This window comes from Diadema antillarum, unplaced genomic scaffold (genome assembly GCF_040938485.1).
Source record: "Diadema antillarum isolate AM-2024a unplaced genomic scaffold, OU_Dant_1.0 scf00000109, whole genome shotgun sequence".
In the NCBI taxonomy this organism is placed as follows: Eukaryota; Metazoa; Echinodermata; class Echinoidea; order Diadematoida; family Diadematidae; genus Diadema; species Diadema antillarum.
Window position 1 is genome coordinate 686,837 of NW_027270998.1, and position 23,389 is coordinate 710,225.

General features: G+C 39.2%; 1 protein-coding gene across 1 annotated transcript; it reads right to left on the bottom strand.

Annotated features, from left to right (window-relative positions):
* Window positions 1-639: 639 nt before the first annotated feature.
* On the bottom strand, window positions 640-21,395 carry LOC139719350 (L-2-hydroxyglutarate dehydrogenase, mitochondrial-like). Its single transcript, XM_071630765.1, has 10 exons — window positions 21,247-21,395; window positions 9,720-9,856; window positions 9,080-9,231; window positions 8,228-8,359; window positions 7,580-7,742; window positions 6,894-6,931; window positions 6,280-6,444; window positions 5,126-5,283; window positions 4,292-4,423; window positions 640-835 (listed from the first exon to the last, which is right to left on the bottom strand). The coding sequence occupies exons 1-10, from the start codon at window positions 21,393-21,395 to the stop codon at window positions 640-642; spliced, it is 1,422 nt and encodes a 473-aa protein (XP_071486866.1).
* Between the last annotated feature and the right edge of the window lie 1,994 nt (window positions 21,396-23,389).

Sequence of the window (23,389 nt, forward strand, 5' to 3'; positions counted from 1 at the left end):
AGTTCACTTTTTCAACAAAAATAACAAAAAATTACAATAATTCGTACAAAAGTGCAGTAAAGATTTCAGGTTCACATATTCACCTATACGGCTAAATTCCTTCAAATGGAGATGAATGAATACATACTGTAAAATTTGATATTTTCACGCACTCGGCTGGGTAAAAGGGGTTTCTCTCGCTTTAATTCTGCGGAATCAAGACATCAACTAAAGGAACATATGGTAAGCAAAAAAAATTGTGTGCTTTTATTTTCGGCTAGTTTCTGGTTGCATGAAATGCGCGAAAAATTTCCACTTTTACAATATAGATATCATGGCATCTCACATGGGGTGCAGAAAGCACAATGATTTGTCAGCCTTTAATCATACTCTCAAAGAGGCCATCTTGCAACTCCATTTTATAAAACTCAACGTGAGTCCTTTCAGACACATTACGACAATGTGTATGCACGGAAAATCTCTTTTATATGTTTTAGCATACATTCCATATATCTATATATGCTATGCATGTTTAATAGAAAAATAAATGTGTGTCATATATATCTCTATGGGTCATGGCATTGCTGCCCTCTATGGTCCAAAAGCTACTACCAGAGCAAGATGAGTTGACCTTTAAGTTGACACCGCTCGACATCTTGACTACAACGTGAAAGTATTTTGTACTTTGTCGACCACCATCTTCGCAATAGCCAGCGAGGACGTTGCCGCCGGAGACGGAGCATTTCGGACATGCAGCACCCGGCCCCCTATGCCGCCCCTCCCTACGTCGAAGACAAAATCATCCACGAGGTTGCCATTCACGTCAAGTGCTTGGGCCCTCACACCAGACGGGCCCCTTGAAAAAACAAAAACAAAACAAAAAACAGGCCAGAAAACACTGTGTTAACTTCTCTCACAAAGTCTCAGGAACTTATATCATCTGCCAGTGCTAACATTTATTACTGTTTGATAGTTGATGAAAATGGTTATGTAGTGTTTTCCACCAAAATACAGTCAACTTCGGATACCTCGACGTCGGATAAGCCAAATATCACTTACCTCGGGGGCAAAATGAAAGTCCCGATTGTTCCTATGGAGTTTCCGTGTATTGAAATTTGCGTAGCTCGAAAAAAATAACTCGAAGTTTGGTTACCTCGAAGGGAAATCTAATGTCCGATCTTAATTAACTTATTGTTTTTCCCAGCATGTTGCTCGAATCGAAACTGCAAACATCATTCAGCATCTCCGATTAAGCGCGCATGGACAGCAAAGACATGTCACAAATCTTTTCACACTCGACTGTAAATATTCTGAGATCAGAACAATCGCGCGCCCAAAGAAATACCCGATACGCGGCTGACAAGAAAAATCCCCAACACCAACCTACACACGTACACGGTATGTGCACATAGCGCCCGTGCCAATGGAATGCTTACGATATACAGTAGCACTATGCTCTGCCCATCATCTACTTTTCTTTAACCACTGTGTTCTGATTTTTGATCGTGATAGTCATACCGTGCGCATGGATTTCTTAACCCTCGTGGCGCACCTGCTTAGATGTTGACAGTTATATCTTTGGCATTAATCACGGTCCACTGTCCAAACATCAATCTCCTGCGTAGTGCCTTTATTTTTTTACTTTTTTTTTGCCTTTCACAAAGTTTGTTTCATTTATTCTTCCCCGAGAATGCAAGCATTGAAAACTTTTTCTCCCCCCAGCAATGCGATTATGAAAATAGTGTGGTATATGATCTGGAAGTATAGGCCGAGCATAATACAGGATAAAATAGACAGGGCTTCACATTATCTTTTATCGGGCCACCAATATACTGATTTTTATTTTTTGGTGGTCGAAAGTAAAATCTGGTGACACACACACACAAAAAAAAATCAACAAAAACATTAGAAAAACTAAATCGGTCCTACTAAACATAGAAAAATTAATATTAAGCATTATTGAAGTGATACAGATGCCTATGTCTAAAACAAATGAATAGAAAATTCAATCGTCTTACTCTGTGTTTTAAGATTTAGCACATAGGCGTAAAGATTATTATAAAAGTTGATGGCTATATATTTAGGAGGTCAAAACTCACGTTTGAAATAAGAAAGTGGGAGCATTTGCTGACATTTATTAGCATCCGACATTTGTTTTAGCATTACATGTAAAGAGCCGAAAGTTACCGTTATTCATTTCTTATTGTAAAAGCAATCATCCAACACTTATTAGTATGTTAGCACCTTACGGAGCCGAATATTACCGTTAATCATTTTTAAATGTAAAAGCAAACAACCAACATTCATTTTAGCATCTTACGGAGCTGAATGCTATCCTTATCCATTTCCAAACGTGAAAGCAAACATCCGCTATTTGTTTTAGCATCTAACTGAGCGGATTAATACCGTTAATCATTTCCAAATGTAAAAGCAACAATCTGTTATTCATTTTTGCATCGTACGGAGCAGAATATCACCGTTAAATTCATTTCAAACATCCTACATTAATCTTATTATCGTACGGAGCCGAATGTTACTGCTGTCCACTTCCGAAAGTGAAATGAATCATCTGACAATTATTTTATCATCGTACGGAGCCGAATGTATTATGTTACTATTTTTCTTTTTTGAACGTCGAGGCAGACATCAGACATTTATTTTACCATCAAACGAAGCTGAATGTTACTGTTATTCATTTCGAAATGAAATAGCAAATATCCAATATTCTTTTAGCATCATATGGGGCAGAATGTTACTGCTATTCACTTCCAAACATGCCAAATGTAAAAGCAATCATTCGACATGTATTTTAGCATCTTCCGGAGCTGAATGTTATTGCCATTTACTTTCGAACGTAAAAGCAAACATCCGGCATTTATTTTATCATCGTACAGAGTTGAATATTATTGTTATTCATTTCAGAACATCAAAGCAAAAATCAAACATTAATTTTACCATTGAACGCAGCTGAATGTTACTGTTATTCATTTCAAAATTTAAAAGCAAGCATCAGACAGTTATCTTAGCATCGTATGGAGCAGAATATCACTGCTATTCACTTCCGAACATAAAAGCGATCATCTGACATCTATTTTAGCATCTTCCGGAGCCGAATGTTATTGCTTTTTCCTTTCGAAAGTATAAGGAAACATCCGACATTTATTTAACCGTCGTACGGAATTAAATATTATTGTTTTTCATTTCCGAACGTCAAAGCAAATATTCGACATTTATTTCAGCGTCTTCCGGAGCCAAATGTTATCCTTATTAATTTCCGAACGCAAAATCAAATATCTGACATTAGTTTTAGCACCATACGGAGCTGAGTCTTATCGTTATTCATTTCCAAAAGAATGAGCAAACATCCGACATTTATTTTAGTATCATACCGAGTCAAATATTACCGTTATTCATTTCCAAAATTAAAAGCAAACATCTGACATTTATTTTAGAATCTTACGGAGCCGACTGTTACCACTGTTCATTTTCAACAGTAAAGGCAAACATCCAACTTTCTTTTGGTGGCGCGATCGGGCCACCAAAATCTTATTTCTGAAATTTTGATTTCCACTCCAATTTTCATTCAATTCATTCATATAAAAGTCAATTCAATTCCAATTGACAAGCATGCAAACAATCAGTAGGGACTATAACAGATACCATGTTGAACATTGATAAGTGTCGGATAAGTCGAAGAAAATTCGACATACGCGTACCTCGAAGTTCGCGTACATCGAACCATTTTCTTCAGTCCCGACGAATTCGAGGTATCCGAAGTTGACTGTAGATCAATTGCAAAGCATCCTATCTAAATGTGACAACAATGGCTATCAGAAATTGAACAGAAATTAAAGGGAAGACCTGTGAAACAGCAATCAGATCAGATAGATACCACATTCTATTCTTCCTTTGGATTTTGTTTAAAGATGTAAATAATCATACAAATAATAAAAAAAAAATTACAACAAAAATAAACATTCCATTAATTCTGCATAATCACATCCATACATTGAATGCAAAATTATCTTAAACCACGATAATCAAAGTGTTTGAAACAATATAAGTGCATATTCCTTCAAAGATGTCATATTTAGCATCCTAACTGTAATATTACTCATCGATTTCATAGAGAAAATATTACCAGAAATGTGTCAAGTGAAGACATAATAGTAGGACATTATGTCAGATGTAGAGGTTCTAGACCCTCAAGACTGGATGAAAAAAGTTTTTCCTCTTTATTTTTGCTACATGAAAAGATCCTTTCTAATTCCTCCCCCTCCACCTCTTCCTCCATAAAACATCCGTGCCATACCTTGTGACATCTGCCACCTTCAGATCAGGAACATACTCCTGAAGAAGCTTGACCTGAGCAGCATAGTTGAAGGCCCGGTAGGTCTCTCCTATACCATAGAAGAAGTGCTTCATGGCCAGCTTGTAGAGTCCCCTGTGGAATAACATCCATACTCACTCACTGAAAGTCTCTCATTACTGCAGACCACAGATGTGTGCATAGTGTTCATTACCTCCACCAAGGAGGTGAATATGTTTTTGCCAGCAATTGTTTGTCTGTTTGTCTGTTTGTAAAATTACCCCAAAAGTCACAAATGGATTTAGATAAAATTTTCTGGAAAAGTTGATAATGACACAGGGAACAGATTATCAAATTTTGGTAGTGATCCGGATCACTGTCTGGAGCCAGGGATATTTTTCAATTTTTTAAAGCATTCTTTATCATTAGAAAATAGGGCTAACGAATGAGTAAATTCAAGCTGCCCGTATTTGATGTGCACTGAGCTGCTCTCAAGACACAGCAGGAAGCCAAAGTAGAGACACTAGAAAGGATTCTTTGTCATTGGAGTAGAGGGCCATTTTCAGCATACATGTGTATATGGGTGGAAATGAGCTGCTTGGTGGACAACTGCACTCTCCAAGTGCTTTTCTAGCTTAAGGTTGAGATGTTGGTTCTTAGGAGGGTTGGGCATTTGATGAAAACTACTATTAAAACAAGAGGATCTGTGGATCTAGTGCACACCTGAGTCAAACAGGCTTTAGATAAATGGTTTAATGTGACCTATCAAGACTAAAGCCAAAACAAGCGGGGGGGGGGGGGGGGGGGGGGGGGGGGGGGGGGGGGGGGTTTGCTTACCCAAAGGTGGCAACATCTGCCATGTCCTTGACACTGAAGTCAAGGAGGTTGTACCCTTCTCTCTTGAAGGCCAGTACAGCGTTCGGCCCCAGCCACACACTGCCGTCCACTCGGGGTGTGAAGTGGACCCCCAAGAAGGGGAAGCGGGGGTTTGGCACCTGTCATAATGAGCCCAAAATGGGGGTGCAGATTATACCAAGGGGTAAGAATATATTGGTGTTGCACAAAAAAATCTTAAAAGCAGTTCCCCTCACTTGCAAAGAATCTTTAGGAAGTCGATAAGCAAATGTTCATTGTGGAGTATGTGGCAACACTTGTGGTTCATACCTTTATTTTCCAATTGTAGAAAAAATGGTGTTATCAATACAACAACAAAAATCATCAACACTGACATTCTCCTATCCCTCTTTATCTCATCCTCTATATCAAGGTATTAATCACATTACACTTAGCCAAAAATCTAGTCCAATAATCAAATAGACTAATGACTTAATTTAGGTTATAAGCTTTCTCGTAGAGGAATAAAGCTCAGAATACAAAGCTTTTCACTGCATTGTCGTGTAACATTTGGTTGTATTCCAAATTAAAGGAAATGACTGTTATGATTTCTTGATAAACTGAAAACACTAGAATTTCAGAAGTCTACTTGGGACCTTTAGTCCAGACCTCTGTTACATGGCATTACAAATCATTTTAATAACTTCCCCTGCCATGCTACTTCAATGTACCAATTTTGTCTTGTTTCATTTCATTAAATTCTTCTTGAACTTGTACATAATAAAATGTAATAAATTTCCTTGACCTACAATCCTTGCTGCACCTATCCTTTAATATCATAAAATTGAAACTGATAAATGCCATGTTATATTGCACTTTGCTAAAAACCATGACACTTACTGACAACTGTTATTTTGTTGCATAAACAAATATACTGAAAAGCTGGAAGGGCAAATATCTTGATAAGGTGTCTCCTTCATCCTTGATGCAAACAGTACAGAGATACTGAGGTCCTAGTTTACAAAGAAAAGCACATCAGTGCTTGCAAAAGCATACAACAAAGAATATAGCAATAATGCCACTTTCACCAGATTTTCATCAAGGGCACTTTACTGGTTGTAAGTGCAAAGCAGAGAGAGAGAGAGAGAGAGAGTTACAGGGTAAATGTTCCCATTGACAAGATAGTTCTTGTCTGGCTTGAGGAGGAGGTAGTCCCCCCTGAAGGGCACGATGCGTGGAAGTTTGTCGCAGCCTGACAGCGCGGCCATGCGGTCAGAGTAGAGTCCAGCACAGGTCACTACGTACTTGCACCTCAGGGTTTTCTGTGAGGTACAACACAGGGGAACAGAGGGGGAAAAAAGTTGTAGTGCCCAGGGGCAGAAATGGGTATCTGGTAGGAAGTCAATGTTGACCCGGTTGGATTTAACATGTGTGGCCCACTGACTGACAGTCTGGTTGGTATGCTCTCCAGGAAGTAGAGTTAGTGCACTGAACCTGTCTCATTCTATTGTCACTAACCGTTGCCTACATCGCACACTGTTTACAAATGTATTAGAATTATTTGACTTTCATGTATCTGAAACACATCACATCACATACAGAATTGTGCTTTCATAATGTAATGAAAAGAACAAGTAAAATCAAAAAGCAAAGTCATGAGAGGTTATCACTTTTCATATCACTAAAGTCATGAGGTATGGAAAATCAGTGTCCTTTCACAAGAGAGAGGTTTAGGTATGGAAAAAACAAAAACAAACAAACTTTTACTTACTCCTGATTTTGCCCTCAAGGTCACTGGATATTCTAATCCTGGAATGACAAACACACAAAGTAATCACAGTTATTTCACAGTATTGATTATGACACCAGATATTAGAAGTTGTACTTCAAATTTCAAAAGATTTTTTTTTACTGTCTTTCATAACAAAGGAGAGTTAAACCATAAATTCTGCTTCCTGTAACACTCACAAGTGTTTCTGAGTATACATTTGTTAGTGTCATCACCAGATAACAAAAACTATGGAGATGAATATACATTGAGGCATTTTCCTCGGCACTGCAGTTCTTAAGCATACAATTAAAAATAACCATCATGAAATGGCTTAATAGAGTCACCAATAACTGTTATCTCACTTCTGTTTTGTCTAAAGACGGCAGGAGTTTTCATACCCATGAGGAACATGCAGGGTTAGGATGGCTCGTGAATTTGCATCCATTCTGCATGCAGCCAAAAATCTCACAAGCAATTGCTCATTACAGCAGTAGATATATAAGTCTTTGGAATACACTAGCCAAAAAATATATTATTTCCAAGAGCCATTAAAGCAACATTACACATGACAGTATTCGCTGTACAGCTAGTGTTACTACACATCACATAATCATATTTATTTGTACTACATTCACCCTGTAGCTAAAACTTTCAGAGACAAAGGATTATGACCTATGAACTTTTACCTTCACTTGAACCTGACTTGCCCTCTGAGGTCATGGAGAAGCCTTTGACTTCAAAGTTGAGGAATATGCTACCACCATGCTTCTGGAAGTTTGTTCCGTAGTATCTTGCTACTTGTGCCCAGTCCACAATGCCAGTGTTTGGAGAGTGGATTGCCTTCAAACCCTGGATAGAGCAAACAAATCAAATGATGTTGAAAGTTACACCCTTCAAGACCAACTACAAAATGAATGCAATTATCAAATGTCGAATATAGAAGAGCTAAATACACACTTGTGATGTATTTATGATATGGTTATAGTTATGCGTCACTTGAAACTTGAAAGATAAAATACCTAAAACTTAATGTGACTCCCAGAATACAAAAAATGAAAACATTTCCTTGGTAAGGATGAAAAAAGAATGAATCTTCTCTGATATAACCTCTGGGTTTCAAGAACTGAATTGCCTGTGTTGGATACTAGTATTTGAATTATGAATTACAACGCTAACTGACTTTCTGTAATTTGCATGGTTCCCCCCCCCCCCAAAAAAAAAAACAAAACAAAACAAAACCAACAACAACAACAACAACAACAAAATACAAAGCAAATTCAGAAAAAAAAAGTTTCCTTTGTTACAGGGGAATAGAGAAAATGCACTGGCCCTACCTTGCAGTAGGGTTCCACCTCCTTGATTTCATCTGCATTCAGCATCCTCAGCCCAGGCACATTGTTTTCTTGGCCTCGCTTGTAGAGTGCCTCCAGTCTGGGTAGCTCCTCCTCCTTGATGGCTACTATTAACTACCGAGGTATGCATGAACAGATAAGGTTGGACTAGGGTCAGTATTATTATATAAACAATAATAATAATCTAAATTTTTACAGCGTGTAATAATCTTAAAGACTCATGGCGCTTTACAATACTTCCTAAACATTAGAAAGAAAGATAAGTTTTTTTCGAATTTTGCAGTGTTTAGTGTTTGGTAAAAACAAAATGTTCCTTTAATTTTTTTGGATCAATGAATGTACGAGGCATTTCTGTCTCAGTTGCCCAAAGAATGAGTTCTCACAGATATGTGCCCTAATAAATGCTTTCTGTATGTCTACTTTAACACCAATTACTTTAAGTTACCATTGAGTGTGTAACTCGAAGATTAAAGATAATAGACTCCTTTGCATAATTGAGGAAAAGTACACTGTAACACTTCTGGACTTTATAGAAAGAAAGAAATCATAACATGAAGTCAAGGTCATATGAACAAGACAATCTTTGGTTTGTTTTTTTAAGTCATGAATAATTTGATATCACACAAGACAATTTCCACACATTCAAACTCCCATGACTTCATCAATACACTAGCCCCACATATTACCAAGTGCTATGCCCAAAATGTTACTCTGAATGCAACTATTGCAATTCAGACATCTGTTACTTGGGGGATAAATTCCCCTTGGACATAATGTACATGCCTGCTAAGCACTCCTGTTTCAGTAATGAGAACAGGTATGAGGAGTACAAACCTTGCCACATTTCTTGTAGGGAAGATTGTGCTTGTCGCAATACTGGTAGGCGAGGTTCAATCCCTCCACACACAGTTTGGCTTTCAGCGAACCAGGAGTGTAGTATATGCCCGCATGGATGACACCACTATTATGTCCACTTTGATGTAATGCTGGTATCGCAAATGAAGATGAAAGATAAACAAATAAACAGTAAATATGAATGATTATGAAAAAGCTGACACATTATTTTACATTATGAAATGCTCTACATCAGTTGTGCCCAATCAGTAATATGGTAGGAAAGTATTGTAATATGTTAAATCTGATTCAACTCTATACAGTGCAGAGTTTTTCACTATATCTTTTAATATCAAGCATTTTCTAGAGTCCTAACATTGCACTACCATTGTGACATTTTGTGACCTAACCCTATACATTGTTTACGTTAAAGTCTTCAGCAAATGCCAAGGTGCTAATCCTCGAACAGCATATTCACTCGGTAAATTGAGGGCATATCAACTGCATTCAATTCAAATAAAAAGATACCTTTAACAGGCAAACATGAAATTCTGGAATGATGACACACAGTGAGAGGTGAGTAAATATATACACGGCACAGTATAGGTAAAGTAAGCTCACCAATGAAAATAAATCTTACACAATTGATTCTCTTTCTCAACCACAGCGAGTTTGAGGTTTGGATGCCTCCATATCAGCTCCTGTGCAGTGGCCAGACCCACGATTCCTCCTCCAACAATGCAGACATCAAAGTCCTTGCATTCTGCTGGATTTGAACTGTCCAGGACAAAATCAAATTTCACATGGCATTATTATAAGCTAAGTTTTGTATGTTTGTTTGATTGTTTGTTTCCACTTTCCATCTGACAACATCGCTGTATAGTCCATACTAAGTTGTTATGTACCCTGCTCTTTACGATGAATGGATGAAGCAGGATCTTTTTATGTGTGAGACTCTCACACATGGGACCTCAATCTTATGTCCTATTAGAGGGACTTTGAGTGTTTTGCCTCTACTAGAGGGAACAGCATGATAACACACAGCATTGTTCAGTAAGACTCACTTGGATTTGAACCTGCAGCCAAACTTGAGCCATTACATTAAAAGGCAGTCTATATGATACTGACTGAGCCACCTCACCAACCTACTGAGGGCACTGCTTCATTATTATATTTTTTTCATGGTACTTATTAGTACTACATTAAAGTGATTAAAAATGCAAACAAATGTGAAAATCATAATCATTTCCCTAGGATAGGACATAAAATGGAGGTCCCATGCGTGAGAGAGTCACAACTTATGCACGTAAAAGATTCCGCTTCATTCATTCACCGAAAGGAGTAGGGTGTTCAACCCAGTGAAGTGGTCCCTCCTTACATCCCACTGAACTGGACCCCATGGAAGACCAACTATAACAGCTGAATATGGGCTATCCAGCCATCTTCTCAGATGGAAAGTGAAACAAACAAACATAATCATAGCATAGCTGCATACAAAAAAAAAAAAATCATTGCACTTAATTCACAAGGTTTGTGTAGGGCTCAGGTTCTTTTAGCTCTCTAGTGACTCACAGAAACATACGGGGCAGCATACAAGTTGCTCTGATAGAGTCTCAGCATTATATGCGACTCCATGATGCATTCCATTAATCATTCTTCTGTTATCTTCATCTTGCTACTCTTTTTGAATAATTTCATATTGATGAGATGTCTTTTAATCCTTTAGCAACTGAAAATTCTGTCCATAATGGACAGAATGTCCATTATGGACAGAAATGTTCTGTCCATTATGTCCATAATGGACATAATGGACAGAATGTATGTACCTTCCCTGGAAGGTACATACAGCAATATTGCTCTCATTTCGACAACTTTCTAAATGATGTGCAATAAATTAGCTAACTGCATGTTTATTTTTGTCTATAATAAATTTATTTGAAAGCCTATAAAGACTCTACTGAGAGAAATGATTTTCACATACTTTGATCTTTGACCTCTTTCAAATGACATAATTTATATGTTCTATATGAAAGCAAAAATGGTACAGCATAAACCTATACAAAACAAGGCAAGTGCCATAATGTGTCTCACCCATTCGCGTATAAGAAATTGTACGCGAATAGGATATAACTGATAAAAAAAGAGATATATCAGATAAAAAGAGATATAAAAGAGTAAAAATTTATGGCAAAAAAGAAATGTGCCATAAAAACTTAACATTGAGCCCTTAAAGTTTGTTGACCCCTGCCTGTGACCTTTGACCTTGTGGTGACCATCCACTCCCCAAGAGACATCTACCATCCAAGTTTGGTCACAAATGGAGTTATGGATCAAAAGTTATGACCCATAATAGAAACGCGCCATAAAAACTTAACATTGGGCTCTAAAAGTTTGTTGACCCCTGCCTGTAACCTTTGACCTTGTGGTGCCCATCCACTCCCCAAGGGACATCTACCATCCAAGTGTGGTCACAATTGGAGTTATGGATCAAAAGTTATGACCCATAATAGAAACGTGCCGTAAAAACTTAACATAATTGGGCTCTTAAAGTTCGTTGACCCCTGCCTGTGACCTTTGACCTTGTGGTGACCATCCACAAGGGACATCTACCATCCAAGTTTGGTCACAATTGGAGTTATGGATCAAAAGTTATGACCCATAATAGAAACGTGCCGTAAAAACTTAACATAATTGGGCTCTTAAAGTTCGTTGACCCCTGCCTGTGACCTTTGACCTTGTGGTGACCATCCACAAGGGACATCTACCATCCAAGTTTGGTAACAAACAGACCTATGGATCAAAAGTTATGACCCATAATAGAAACGCGCCATAAAAACTTAACATTGGGCCCTAAAGTTCATTGACCCCTGCCTGTGAGATTTGACCTTGAGGTGACTTTCATATATAGTAAAATGTGAAACTTTGTATGACCCCTCTTCCCTCAAAGTTTGATTGCAATCAAAGCCCAGAGTAAAGAGTTATTGAAGTTTTTGTAGCGTTATGGACAGACGATGGACGGACGGACGGACGACGGACGGACAGACGCCGCAGGCGATCCCTTAGTCTCCCCACACTTCCGGTGGGCTCGACAAAAAAAAGGATGGGAGGTTTCGGGCATTTCAGTTGCTAATGGGTTAAATTCTGATAATAGACAATTTGTTTCAAGAGCTATATTTGAGGCATCATTCCATTACAACATGACCTCTGACCTGTCTTGAAGGGATTTCTGGTAACTCTAATTCTAGATGAGCACAATACATCCATGCTGTTCCACTTGAGAGAAATTTCAAATCTGGTAGTCACTATCAAAGAGTATAGAAGCCACGCTAAGAGGGTGTACTCTCGCGATTTCGCACGCAAACGGGTGTAGTACGCCATGGAGCCCCATATGGAGCCCAAAAGCGGCCATTTTAGTAATAATACCGCGAGCTTCTTAACACGCGAGCCTATGGAGAAAACCCTACCTTCCTTTCATTTTCTTCGTTTTAAGGAGAAACACAGCGGTAGAATCGTGTTTCAGGCCCTAAAATATCAGCAGAAGTATATTTCCTGTCAAAACATTTAAAAAAATTTGAAGAAATTTCATTACTTTTCAATCTGTAGTCCTTCAAAGATTGTATTTGAGCTGACAAATGCCGTCTATCTCTTTCTCTCTTGGGCTACTTTAGCTCAAACTTTGTGGGACTGCATATTGGAAAATAAATGACATTTCTTCAATTGCATTTCATGGTCAGACAGGAATGATACTTCTGTGTGACGAAACGAAGTCCTAATTACATCTTTTCCCCTGTATGCCCCCTAAAAAGGTGGAAAATGAAAGGCAGACATACATCACTACTATATCATCAGGGTTATGATCACGTAATATACGCCCTCTATCGGTCTGCCAGCTAATGGCGTCCGTATTTCGCCCATGAGTGTACTACGCGAAATCGCGGTGTAACACAGACAGCTTGTTAAAGATAATATAAAGTTTTGGTACCTCAAAAGTTTCCCTGAATTTCCTTGTCTTAGTTTGTGTTTCAGGTTAAAGTACCTTTCATATAACTAACACTGTGAGACTTAAGGCCACCGCACACTACACGATCCGACTGGTCTTAAAGTCTTAAGCCAAGCTGGGTCTTAAGACCAGTCGTATGACCGGACACCGCACACTATACGACCCGACTGTAAAGCGCGCCCAGTGCGCACTGCATGCGTTTGCATTTTGCTGCATTGTGAATGGCTGAAAGCTCACGACTGGTCGTAGAGATTCAACATGTCAAATCTCTACGACTGGCGCTAAGACCCAGTCGTACGACTAGAATATGGCAAGACTGTGACGTCACACTTCTAGTCTTAAGGTCTTAAGACCGGTGAATCGGGGCAAAATCGTGTAGTGTGCGGCGGGCTTTACTCACCCCAAAGTGCTCTCATGTCTTAGTAATCATGCGATAATGGTTTTGTACCAGAGCCGCCGCCGTACGGCGGCGAGGTAGTACACGTATTGTATGAAACCAGTACTGCATGATAACTGCGACCAGCAGCATGCAGCCCTATACGCATACAGTAGCTAACTGCGACCAGCAGCCCCATACGCATAGCGTAATGGGGCTTCGCATTCAGGATCATGACAGATTTAGTATCACGGGTAAATATCAACTTAAAATCCAAAAATTTCTTCAATTTGAAGACTTACCAGTTAAGTTGAAGTATTGAAAACAGGCTTCGGGCAACGTTTGGTTCTGCCAATAGTCCACGTATGTTTGGTCAACATAGAAACAATGGACAGCTTACGCGCACAGCCATATTGTATGCACATCCGCCGAGAGAGGGCTCACTTTATCATTCATAAGAAATACTTTGATTCGGGTTCCGTTCGAAACCGATCAAATGAGCGAGGGTGGTGACTCAATATCTGACGTCATTAGAAAAACTCAGAGTGGTTTCCAACCATGTTTCAGAGAAAATCCAGAAGAGCAAGACATACCCAATCTCCCATAAAAATTAGAACGTTCCTAGCAAAACATTCAACTCGCAATGGTCGACGTTTCAAGTGCATGTCGCTGTCATGACGAGTCGGTCCCACGGGACACACAGATAGGATCGTAATTACGATAAATTTTCAGCTTATTTTCTTGACTTTTTCGGTGTTTCGACAGGATTTTTCTGTGAAATGTGACGACCTGTTTGACATTATTCAGGACATTCCTGTTAAGTTCATGTGGTTCCTGTTCATCTTAGATTTTTTTTTGCGAATCATTTATTACCCTTGAATTTGACCTTGTGTACTGCTCAGGGCAGTTCGATTTACACTTTACGGCAAATCAAATATATGGTCACCACACGGGCCGCGACACGGGCGGGTTATGCAGTCGACCGCGGAGCCGAGCGCCGCGGGGCCGGCGGGGCGGGTTGTGGCCAAGGTTATGGAAGGATTGTGCGAATTCCTGTATCGGTACATTTGTGCTACTACTGTTGCAATCAAAACTTCCACAAATGAAAAACGACTTGACTGTACAGGAGAGAACACAAACAAAGACTGCAGTTCACTTTGCACACCAGTGACAGTGCACAATTGAAAGCCAAGCGGACAACACTAAGCACTGCTAAGGCAGTCGGATGTCTGTCCATCAGTCACCATTGACTGCTCATCATTTCAACCACCATGTATATTCATTACCATTGCACCATCAGTTGACAGAAAAAAAAAAAAACATTGGTTTGCCAACAATTTCATTTGAGAGAACAGTAAAATCCAGGCTGACTGACCAGCAATGGCTTGAAATCTCTCAAAATCGGTACTCTACTGCCAAAAGTGTGGAGGCAAAATTAATCTTCACACATTTAGCACTCAGCAGTCTCAAGAATTTCTCTGCTGTCTTTGTCACGACATTGTGATTAGTGTTAATTGTAGCACGCCCTATTGATACACGTTGATCACCTTGTTTTTATTTCATCTTTATTGCTATTATCAGCTTTGTTGAAAATTTTCAATTGATTGCCCTCCCACTCATAAAGTGCTCATTCAAGTCATGTTGAAGTCTTCTAAATAAATGTGTGCACTGCAAGCATAGTACAGTGTATCCCCAGTTCAAGACTTGTTCAACACTATAACACAGCAGTATTGTTAGTCAAGGCGCTAATTCCTGTAAGAGGCTTAATTAAGGAGTTCGTTCAACCCACCCCGCAGAAAAGGTTGGACCAGACAAGGTGGTAGATGGGACCTCTATGAACATCCCCAGGTAGTATGTGGTTCCAAATTGTGTCAGTAGAATTTTACTGGCCACTTTTCATCATGATTTGTTGGAACAAACGTAAAAGAGTCTGCGCACGCCAAGACTATTACACGCACCACTATCACTGCTACAGGCGCCAGTGCCAGTGCTGCGTGTAGTAGTCTTAGAACGCATATACTTTTTTTTTTTTCGATGAACGAGGGTTTTGCCTGCAAACTAACTTTTCACGCCAAGCTGGGTTCGGTGTAGTGTAGTTTCTAGCCGTTTTTATTTCGTCTTTATTTCAAGAGTTCAAGCAAGCCGAGTGAGAGCGCATACCCGGTGATTGTGACGACCGAATCGCAATCACTGGGTGTGTGCTCTCACTCCACTTAGCGCAATATATACAGCGGGCTTCTGCATAATACACAAGCTGCAACTCAGAGAAATAAAGACGAAAAAACGGCTAGAAATTAAGACTAGGATCGGTAAACGCTTGTTGCTATTTGGGGCACTGAACACGACAAACTCACACAGTTTTTGCATTTATTTCATGAAGAATTCATCAAAACTGCATAAAACTATATATGTATATGTTGCTAGAGATGTCATCCATACAGTGGGATTCATTGTAAGTTATAATATTGTGCATGGTTACCATGGTAACTGGATGCCTAAAGGTGACTGGTAACCCCCAAAATGCCTCCTGCTGCTGCAAACATTGTTTTTTTTTAATCTCATAGATGCAATTAAAAAAAAACACAAAATTTTTTATTGATTTTTGTTAAAAAAGTTTTCCTTATTGCCATGGCAACCAGTATTATCCAATCAGAATTTAGTTGTCAATAACTCGAAAACTAAAGCCCATAATTTCAAAAAGCTCAATAAGCATGTCCTTCCTTCTGCATAAAGTGTACGACATCAGGTATATGTGAAGAATATTTTGAAGCATTCTCAAGTTACAGCAAAATTTGTAAGCAAAGGCATAATAAACGGCCATTGAAAGAAAGATATCATTTTCGAATAGTAAAATGCATGAAAAAGTTGCATCCGTCGTACTTTCAACACAAATTTGACTTCAAAGCATAGGCAAATGTATATAGTTTTTAATAATGTATGGACACAAATTTCCCTTAAAAATAAGATGAATACAGAAAGCAAAGCCAATATTCTATAGTAGCTCTTTCGAGTATTTACAGAGCGATGGTTATTCAAAACAATCCTGGAAAAGAGCAGAGGAAAGCAATTGATTGTTTATGTTCTTAAAGGAAGTTTATTCAAGAATACCGGTAAATTCCTTTCTAAAGAAGGAATATACACGTGCGCTGGATTATCCATCAAAGAATTAAGCGTACTTTTGTGTTCGTTAACTATTGTAAAAAAAATAATTTAAAAAAAAAAAAAAAAAATATATATATATATATATATATATATATATAGAATAAAATGAAATATCATATGTAAATTTTATTCAAAATGTGCAGTAATGAATTAATGCTGAGGAGAGAATGAGGGAAAAATCTTGGGCGTCTTTTCCCTTTTTATCCAGACTAATTTTACAGTGTAGAGCTCATCTACAATGAGTGATGTGCACGAAAGGCAAAAGAAACAAACCTGTCTAAATTCCAGATATTTTTGGGAGTTACCAATCACCTGTAGGCATCCGGTTACCATGGTAACCATGCACAATATTATACCTTACAATGTATCCCATTGTATTGCTGACATCTCTAGCAACATGCACATACAAATGTATATAGTTTTAAGGCGTTTCGATGAATCCTTCGTGAAATAATGCAAAAACTGTGATAATTTTGTCATTTTCAGTGCCCCAATAGCGACAAGCGTTACCGACCCTAGTCTTAATTTCTAGCTGTTTTTATTTCGCCTTTATTTCTCTGAGTTACAGCTTGTGTATTGTGCAGAAGCCCGCTGTATTGCGCTAAGCCGAGTGAGGGTGCATGCTCAATGATTGCCACAAAAAACGGTTCGGGCGTCACAATCGCTGGGTATGCACTCTCAGAGACTCCAACTCTCCCGTTTTCGACGGGAGATCTCCCGCCGAAAACCCATTTTTGCAAAATTTCCCGTTCTCCCGCTTGAGATTTAATTTCTCCCGCCCTTGCTCTTTGTCTCCCGTTGGAAAGGATTTCTTACTTATTTCTATCGTATGTTGAAAAAATAAGCCTTAGATAGCACCAGAGAGCATCTAGAACCCTAGGAACTTCGTGCTTCGCACACATCAACTTTGAGTCTCCCGTTTGCTAGGAGTTTCAGGCGGGAGAATCTCCAGATCAGATGGTGCTTTGGGTTGGAGTCTCTGCACTCTCACTTGGCTTGCTTCAACTCGGAGAAATAAAGACGAAATAAAAACGTCTGGAAACTACACTACACCGACCCCAGCTTAGCGTGAAAAGTTAGTTTGCAGGCAAAAACCGATGTTTGTCGCAGAAAAAGTCTTTGTACGCTAAGACTATAACACACACCACTGGCATTGGCGCCTGTAGCAGTGCTAGTGGTACGTGTAGTAGTCTTAGTATGCGCAGACGCTTCCTCGAAGAATATGGTCATGTCGCAACTAAAATGGCCTGTAAAATTTCACTGATACCACAATTTGATATCACATACTACCTAGGGGTGTTCCAGAGGGTCCAACCGACCACCCCATGCAGTCAAACCTATGTTATGTACTCCTTTTCCAATTTCTTGAAGGCATTTGTATAGGCCTAAATCCACAAAGGCATGCCTGAACCACCGTTACCATGTCCATCATGGTATGGCGGAGACTTGAAGGTAATTTAGTAAGGTTAGAGCATCGACGTCTATGTCTGGACAGGTATTGCAAATTGCCCAACTGATAAATCTTTAAAAAAAAAAAAAATGATTAATATTTAGAAGCTAGTACTGGTTATCCAGGCTACATACACTACAGTACACAGCTCAGTTATCCCAAAGCAAAATTGTACATAAAGTGGGACTTTGGCAGCTTAGATTCAGACCCTCTCGTAAGCAAGCCAAAGCAGTATCCGACTTCACACACAGCTTTCACGTTTCAACAAAACCTTATTACCGGTAACCTAGGAACCATGCAGCAAAGGATGCATTCTGCACAAAAACCAGCCTAACCTACAAAATAGCACGACATAACGCAGTTGCCATAGGCATGCCCCAAAATGCACGTTCAAGCGTCGAATAACGAACGATGTGGGACTGAATCTCTGCGCCTACGCACAAGGCGGAAGCGCGAGCGCCACTCCGATAAAAATAAAATTCTGCGGCTGTTACATCAGGAAAGTATCTTGTATTTTTCCCCTAAAGGGAAAAAAATGCGATACCAAGTGCAATCTATCTAATCGTTATTACACAAAAAACTAACTTCACCGGAGATCATAATCATGTCACCTCGATATCCCCCAAAATTAACGCTAGCAACACAACAGCTCTGATTTTAATAGCCCATCGGGCTCACGAGACACTATTGTACCCCTTCTTTAGGAGAATGTGTAGATCAGCAAAAAATCCTAAGATGGAAACCGATTCCACGAAACAGACAGGCATGACCTCTTTCATTCAAATCTAAGAGGAATAAATATTAAAAAATCCCCCAAAAATGTTATTCATACTATTACGATGATGTAAAAATAATTGACATAATTTGATATTTAATGCATGAAATAAGGGGTGCAAAAATAACTACTTATATGGAATTTTCAGTGAGATTTTGCAACTATGACTGGAGTATTTTAAAGACATGAATATGTATGAAATAAAGATACCTATACTTTCCACCCTTTTTTGTTTTTCTTTTATTTAGTGCTTATTCAACATAGGGGTAATTAAAAATGCAGGGATCATAAACGATAAATTGTTTACGCTATCAAGGTCGATTACGTCACAATCATTAATGCCGCCGCCCGTTATCTGACAGTGCCGCGCATACGCGAGTCCCTTTCTGTTCGAATTGATGACTGAATGTGACTCAGTCGAGAGGACCTTGGGAGAGCTACATACATGTACACTGAATACCACGGCCAGCGCATGCGCACACAGACACGAAATCCGTTCATAGATTTGAAATTTGTGCGCATGTGATGTGTGGGCATGTGCATGCACTGGCCGTACATTGTAGTATTCAGTGTAGCTCTCCCATGGTCCTCTCGACCGAGTCACATTCAGTCATCAATTCGAACAGAAAGGGACTATTGGCAGAACCAAACGTTGCCCGAAGCCTGTTTTTAATACTTCAACTTAATTGGTAAGTCTTCAAATTGAAGAAATTTTTGGAGTACCCATTGCTGTGTGGATGTTCTTAACCACTGTCTCTATGGAAAATTGGGTGAGGTACCTCACCCTTCTCGATTGCGTCTAATTCACGGCCCTAGGTTGGCAAATTTAAGCTTGTATAGTGTAATCAACTTTTTAAGAATACACTACACTCACCAGATTAATGAATAATCCAATATTTTGGTAGAATTTTCAACGTAAAACACAACATCAACCAGCCCGTCGCGTCGTCACATTCAAACTGCAGAAACATACAGTATGAATCTATTAGCCAATCACATGCGAGGGAGTTTCTACATGTTTTTTTTACTAAAACATGTACATCGCATGTGATTGGCTTACAGATTCAAAATGGCGACCTACAGCTAGCAAACGGCGATGTTGCGATATGGATAAAATTTCTGCGTTATAACCAAGTTACTGTGATTATTTCGATTGCACAATGTGAGAAATTTACCCCAAATATTGCTGCATAATGTGTCATGTCATGTCAAACTTGTTTGAATGTAAAAACGCTGTCTGAACTGTATGGACCAGTTTATCATAACGTTTGATCTGTGCGCGACTGCTCCAGAGTCCAAACAGAAGCCAGAATCATTGACTTCAGTCTGTATTGACGACGGAGAGATACAGACCGATCTTTTGGTCAACGCAGTGCAGTGCCAGTGGAGATGACTGGAGAAATGCAGTGCCCCTCAAGCCGGTCCTCGACCTCATCTTCGACCAAACAACCCCCCCCATTCAAAAGGACTCACTAGCCTAGCTTGCTATGGGGAAGCACAGTATCAGTTCGGGAAACCCACTCACAAGGGGGGCCCCTCCTTATAAGTAACCCGTCCCCCTTATAAGTAACCCCGTCCCCCTTATAAGTAACCCCCGGGGCACCCCTTATAAGGAGTCTCCACGCTTTTTTGCAATGCAACGCGAAAATGAAAGGACTGCGGCAATTCGCTTGATTATGTCCATAAAGCTTCACAAGTTTCCAAGTTAATCACGAAATTTGAGCAAAATCGGTTCGAGGCATCATATCTAAAATCATGGATTTAAATGCCATGTCAAACGACCCATGCGAATGCTGAAATGCGAGCGATTACTGGCGTGAGTGTCGCCAGGCGCGGCGGCGCGGCAATGCTTGAGTGCAGACGTGGCGACTGAGTACGGAGACTTTCGTTCATTCAGGTGGCTTTAAATGAAGGAAAAATAACAAAAGTAATGAAATAGTCAACCACCTACCTTTGCAATTGGTATGCATATATACAGTCCTTTCATTTTCGCGTTGCATTGCAAAAAAGCGTGGAGACTCCTTATAAGGGGTGCCCCGGGGGTTACTTAAGGGGGACGGGGTTACTTATCAAAGGGGGACGGGTTAAGGAGGGGCCCCCCTTGTGAGTGGGTTTCCCGAACTGGTATACACTGACACCACTGTAATTGGAAAGATTAAAATCCATTTCTGCTTTGTTTGTTTTTTTGTTTTTCGTCATGTTTTCGGTACAATGGCCACAAATATAGATTACTTATCAATATTACAATAACCAACGCCAACGGCCAACTGACAGCTATTGCCCTATTTTCACTGCCTGCAGGGACTTACACGGATTGTAACATATGGGACTACATTCACGGGGGTCCATGGCCGGTGAAATCAGATTTCGTGTGCCTACACCAACGGAAGAAGCGACTTTTTACCTGAATCCGCGTAAGGAATGATGCCAACTGGCACACGAACTTGCAGAGGAGAAGCAAAATGACGCCGGTGAATTTCTTTGCAAATTCAATGAAGCGCAAAGTCTGCTTTTACCCCAAAATTGCCGTAGCACTTGATGTCTCCCCATCATTTTGGCTGTGTTCCACGAGCGATGTTTTGTAGCATAACTTGGAAACTTGGAATGAGCATGCTAATCCCAAGCAAGCATGTGGTGGCCAACGCTAGCGCTCCCCTCGTAGCGTGAGGGACCGGGAGCGCAGAGAGCTGGTTGGGGGAGGTGGGTGGAGCCCCTGGCCCCCGGGAGCTGCATGTTGTGGGAGTCAGGAAATAATCGAGTGACTGAAGATATCAACTCATTTCTTTGCTGAATGAAAAAAAAGTGATGAACAACCAAAATATCATTATAAAAGCAATTTCACAATAATGACAAGAGCTGAGAATGTTACATTCAGAGAGTTGTGAGCCATATTTTTTTCTTTCTCCTTAGATTCATTCCATTTTTGTTTTGATTCTGGGGTTTTCTTGTTTTCTTGGGGTTTTTTTTGTTTGTTTGTTTTTTTGCCTGGAAAATCTAAATCATTTGCAAAACTTTGAAGGGATTTTTATGAAATTTTCAGGATAAGAAGGCCTAAGTATTGGTAGAAGGACAAGCTGACTGATCCAGATTTTGGAATTGTTTCTGAAAAATTAGGTACTTGTGAAATATGGGGAAATACGATTTGTGCCTGCTACAACAGTAAACATCAGCTCTTAGACATCTACACTGAGAATTCAATTCAATTCAATTCAATTCAATTCAATTCAATTTAATTCAATTCAATTTTATTTGTTCAATTCCACCAACAAAACAAATTACAGAAATTGTAATATTGGGTGAAGACAAGAAATCAATGATTACACTTAATAGCAACAAGTCAACAACTTTGTGTCAATTTGACGTAACCAAAAAATGATTGGTGTCTTACTGACAAAAGCTATTGCATGTACTTACAAGTCTTGCAAACTACTCAATATAATCTATTGCTCGATTTTTGTTCAAGCTAAAGATGTGAGTAATTGTACTATTTACGGTCGAAGTAGACGTGCAAGCCAATTTCTGCTCTGCTTAATAGCAAGAGGTCAATACCCCATGTGTATCAATCTGTGTTATAGATAATACATTGTACATGGTTTTGTTGTTTTCGTTTGACTATTGACTATAGTACATGTCTTGCAGACTTCTCAATACAATCTATTGCCCAATTATGTTCAAGCAAAATTTATGTGTTAATTTTCAATTTACGCCTGAACTATACGTGCTCTGCTTAATAGCAAGAGGTCATTACTCCACGTGTGTCAATCTATGTTACAATTAATACATGGTTTTGTTGTTTCATACTGACATAGCTATTGACCGTACATGTTATGCAGACTACTTCATACAATCTATTCCCCATTTTTTTTTTTCAAGCAAAATTTTTGTGTTAGTTTATTATATACGGTTGAATTAGACGTGTAAGCCTATTTCTGCTCTGCTCAATAGCAAGAGGTCAATACCCCATGCGTGTCAACTTGTGATATAGATAATACATTGTTTTGTTGTTTTGTTCTGACAAAGCTATGACCGTGTCTGTCTTACAGACTACTCAATACAATCTATTGCCCGATTTTGTTCAAGCAAAATTTGTGTGTTGGTTTACTATGGTTGAATTAGACGTGTAAGCCTGTTTCTATATACTCTGCTTAATGACAAGAGGTCAATACCCCATGTGTATCAACTTGTGATATAGATAACACGTGGTTTGTCTTCTCGTACTAATCAAAGTTATGGCAGTACATGTCTTGCAGACTACTCAATACAATATATTGCCCGATTTGTTCAAGCAAAATTTGTGTGTTAGTTTACAATATACGGTTGAATTAGACGTGCAAACCTTTTTTTTTGCACTGCTTAATAGCAAGAGGTCAATACCTCATGTATATCAACATGTGATATAGATACTACATGGTTTCTTTGAATGTATTACATATTTTGCAGGCTACTGAATACAACCTATTTGCCCAATTTTCGTTCAAGTATATTGTGCGTTAGTTTATGGACAATATACAGTCGAATTAGACGTGTAAGTCTATTTCTCCTCCGCT

What these genes read in the sequence shown, in the direction of transcription:
- LOC139719350 (XM_071630765.1), bottom strand. Translation starts at nt 21,395, where the DNA reads ATGATGGGGAGACATCAAGTGCTACGGCAATTTTGGGGTAAAAGCAGA. An exon ending in AGGTGGAACCCTACTGCAAG is followed by an intron (nt 7,743 to 8,227) that starts GTAGGGCCAGTG and finishes TGCTCTATCCAG; the next exon opens with GGTTTGAAGGCAATCCACTC. An exon ending in GCAGATGTTGCCACCTTTGG is followed by an intron (nt 4,424 to 5,125) that starts GTAAGCAAACCC and finishes GTTATTCCACAG; the next exon opens with GGGACTCTACAAGCTGGCCA.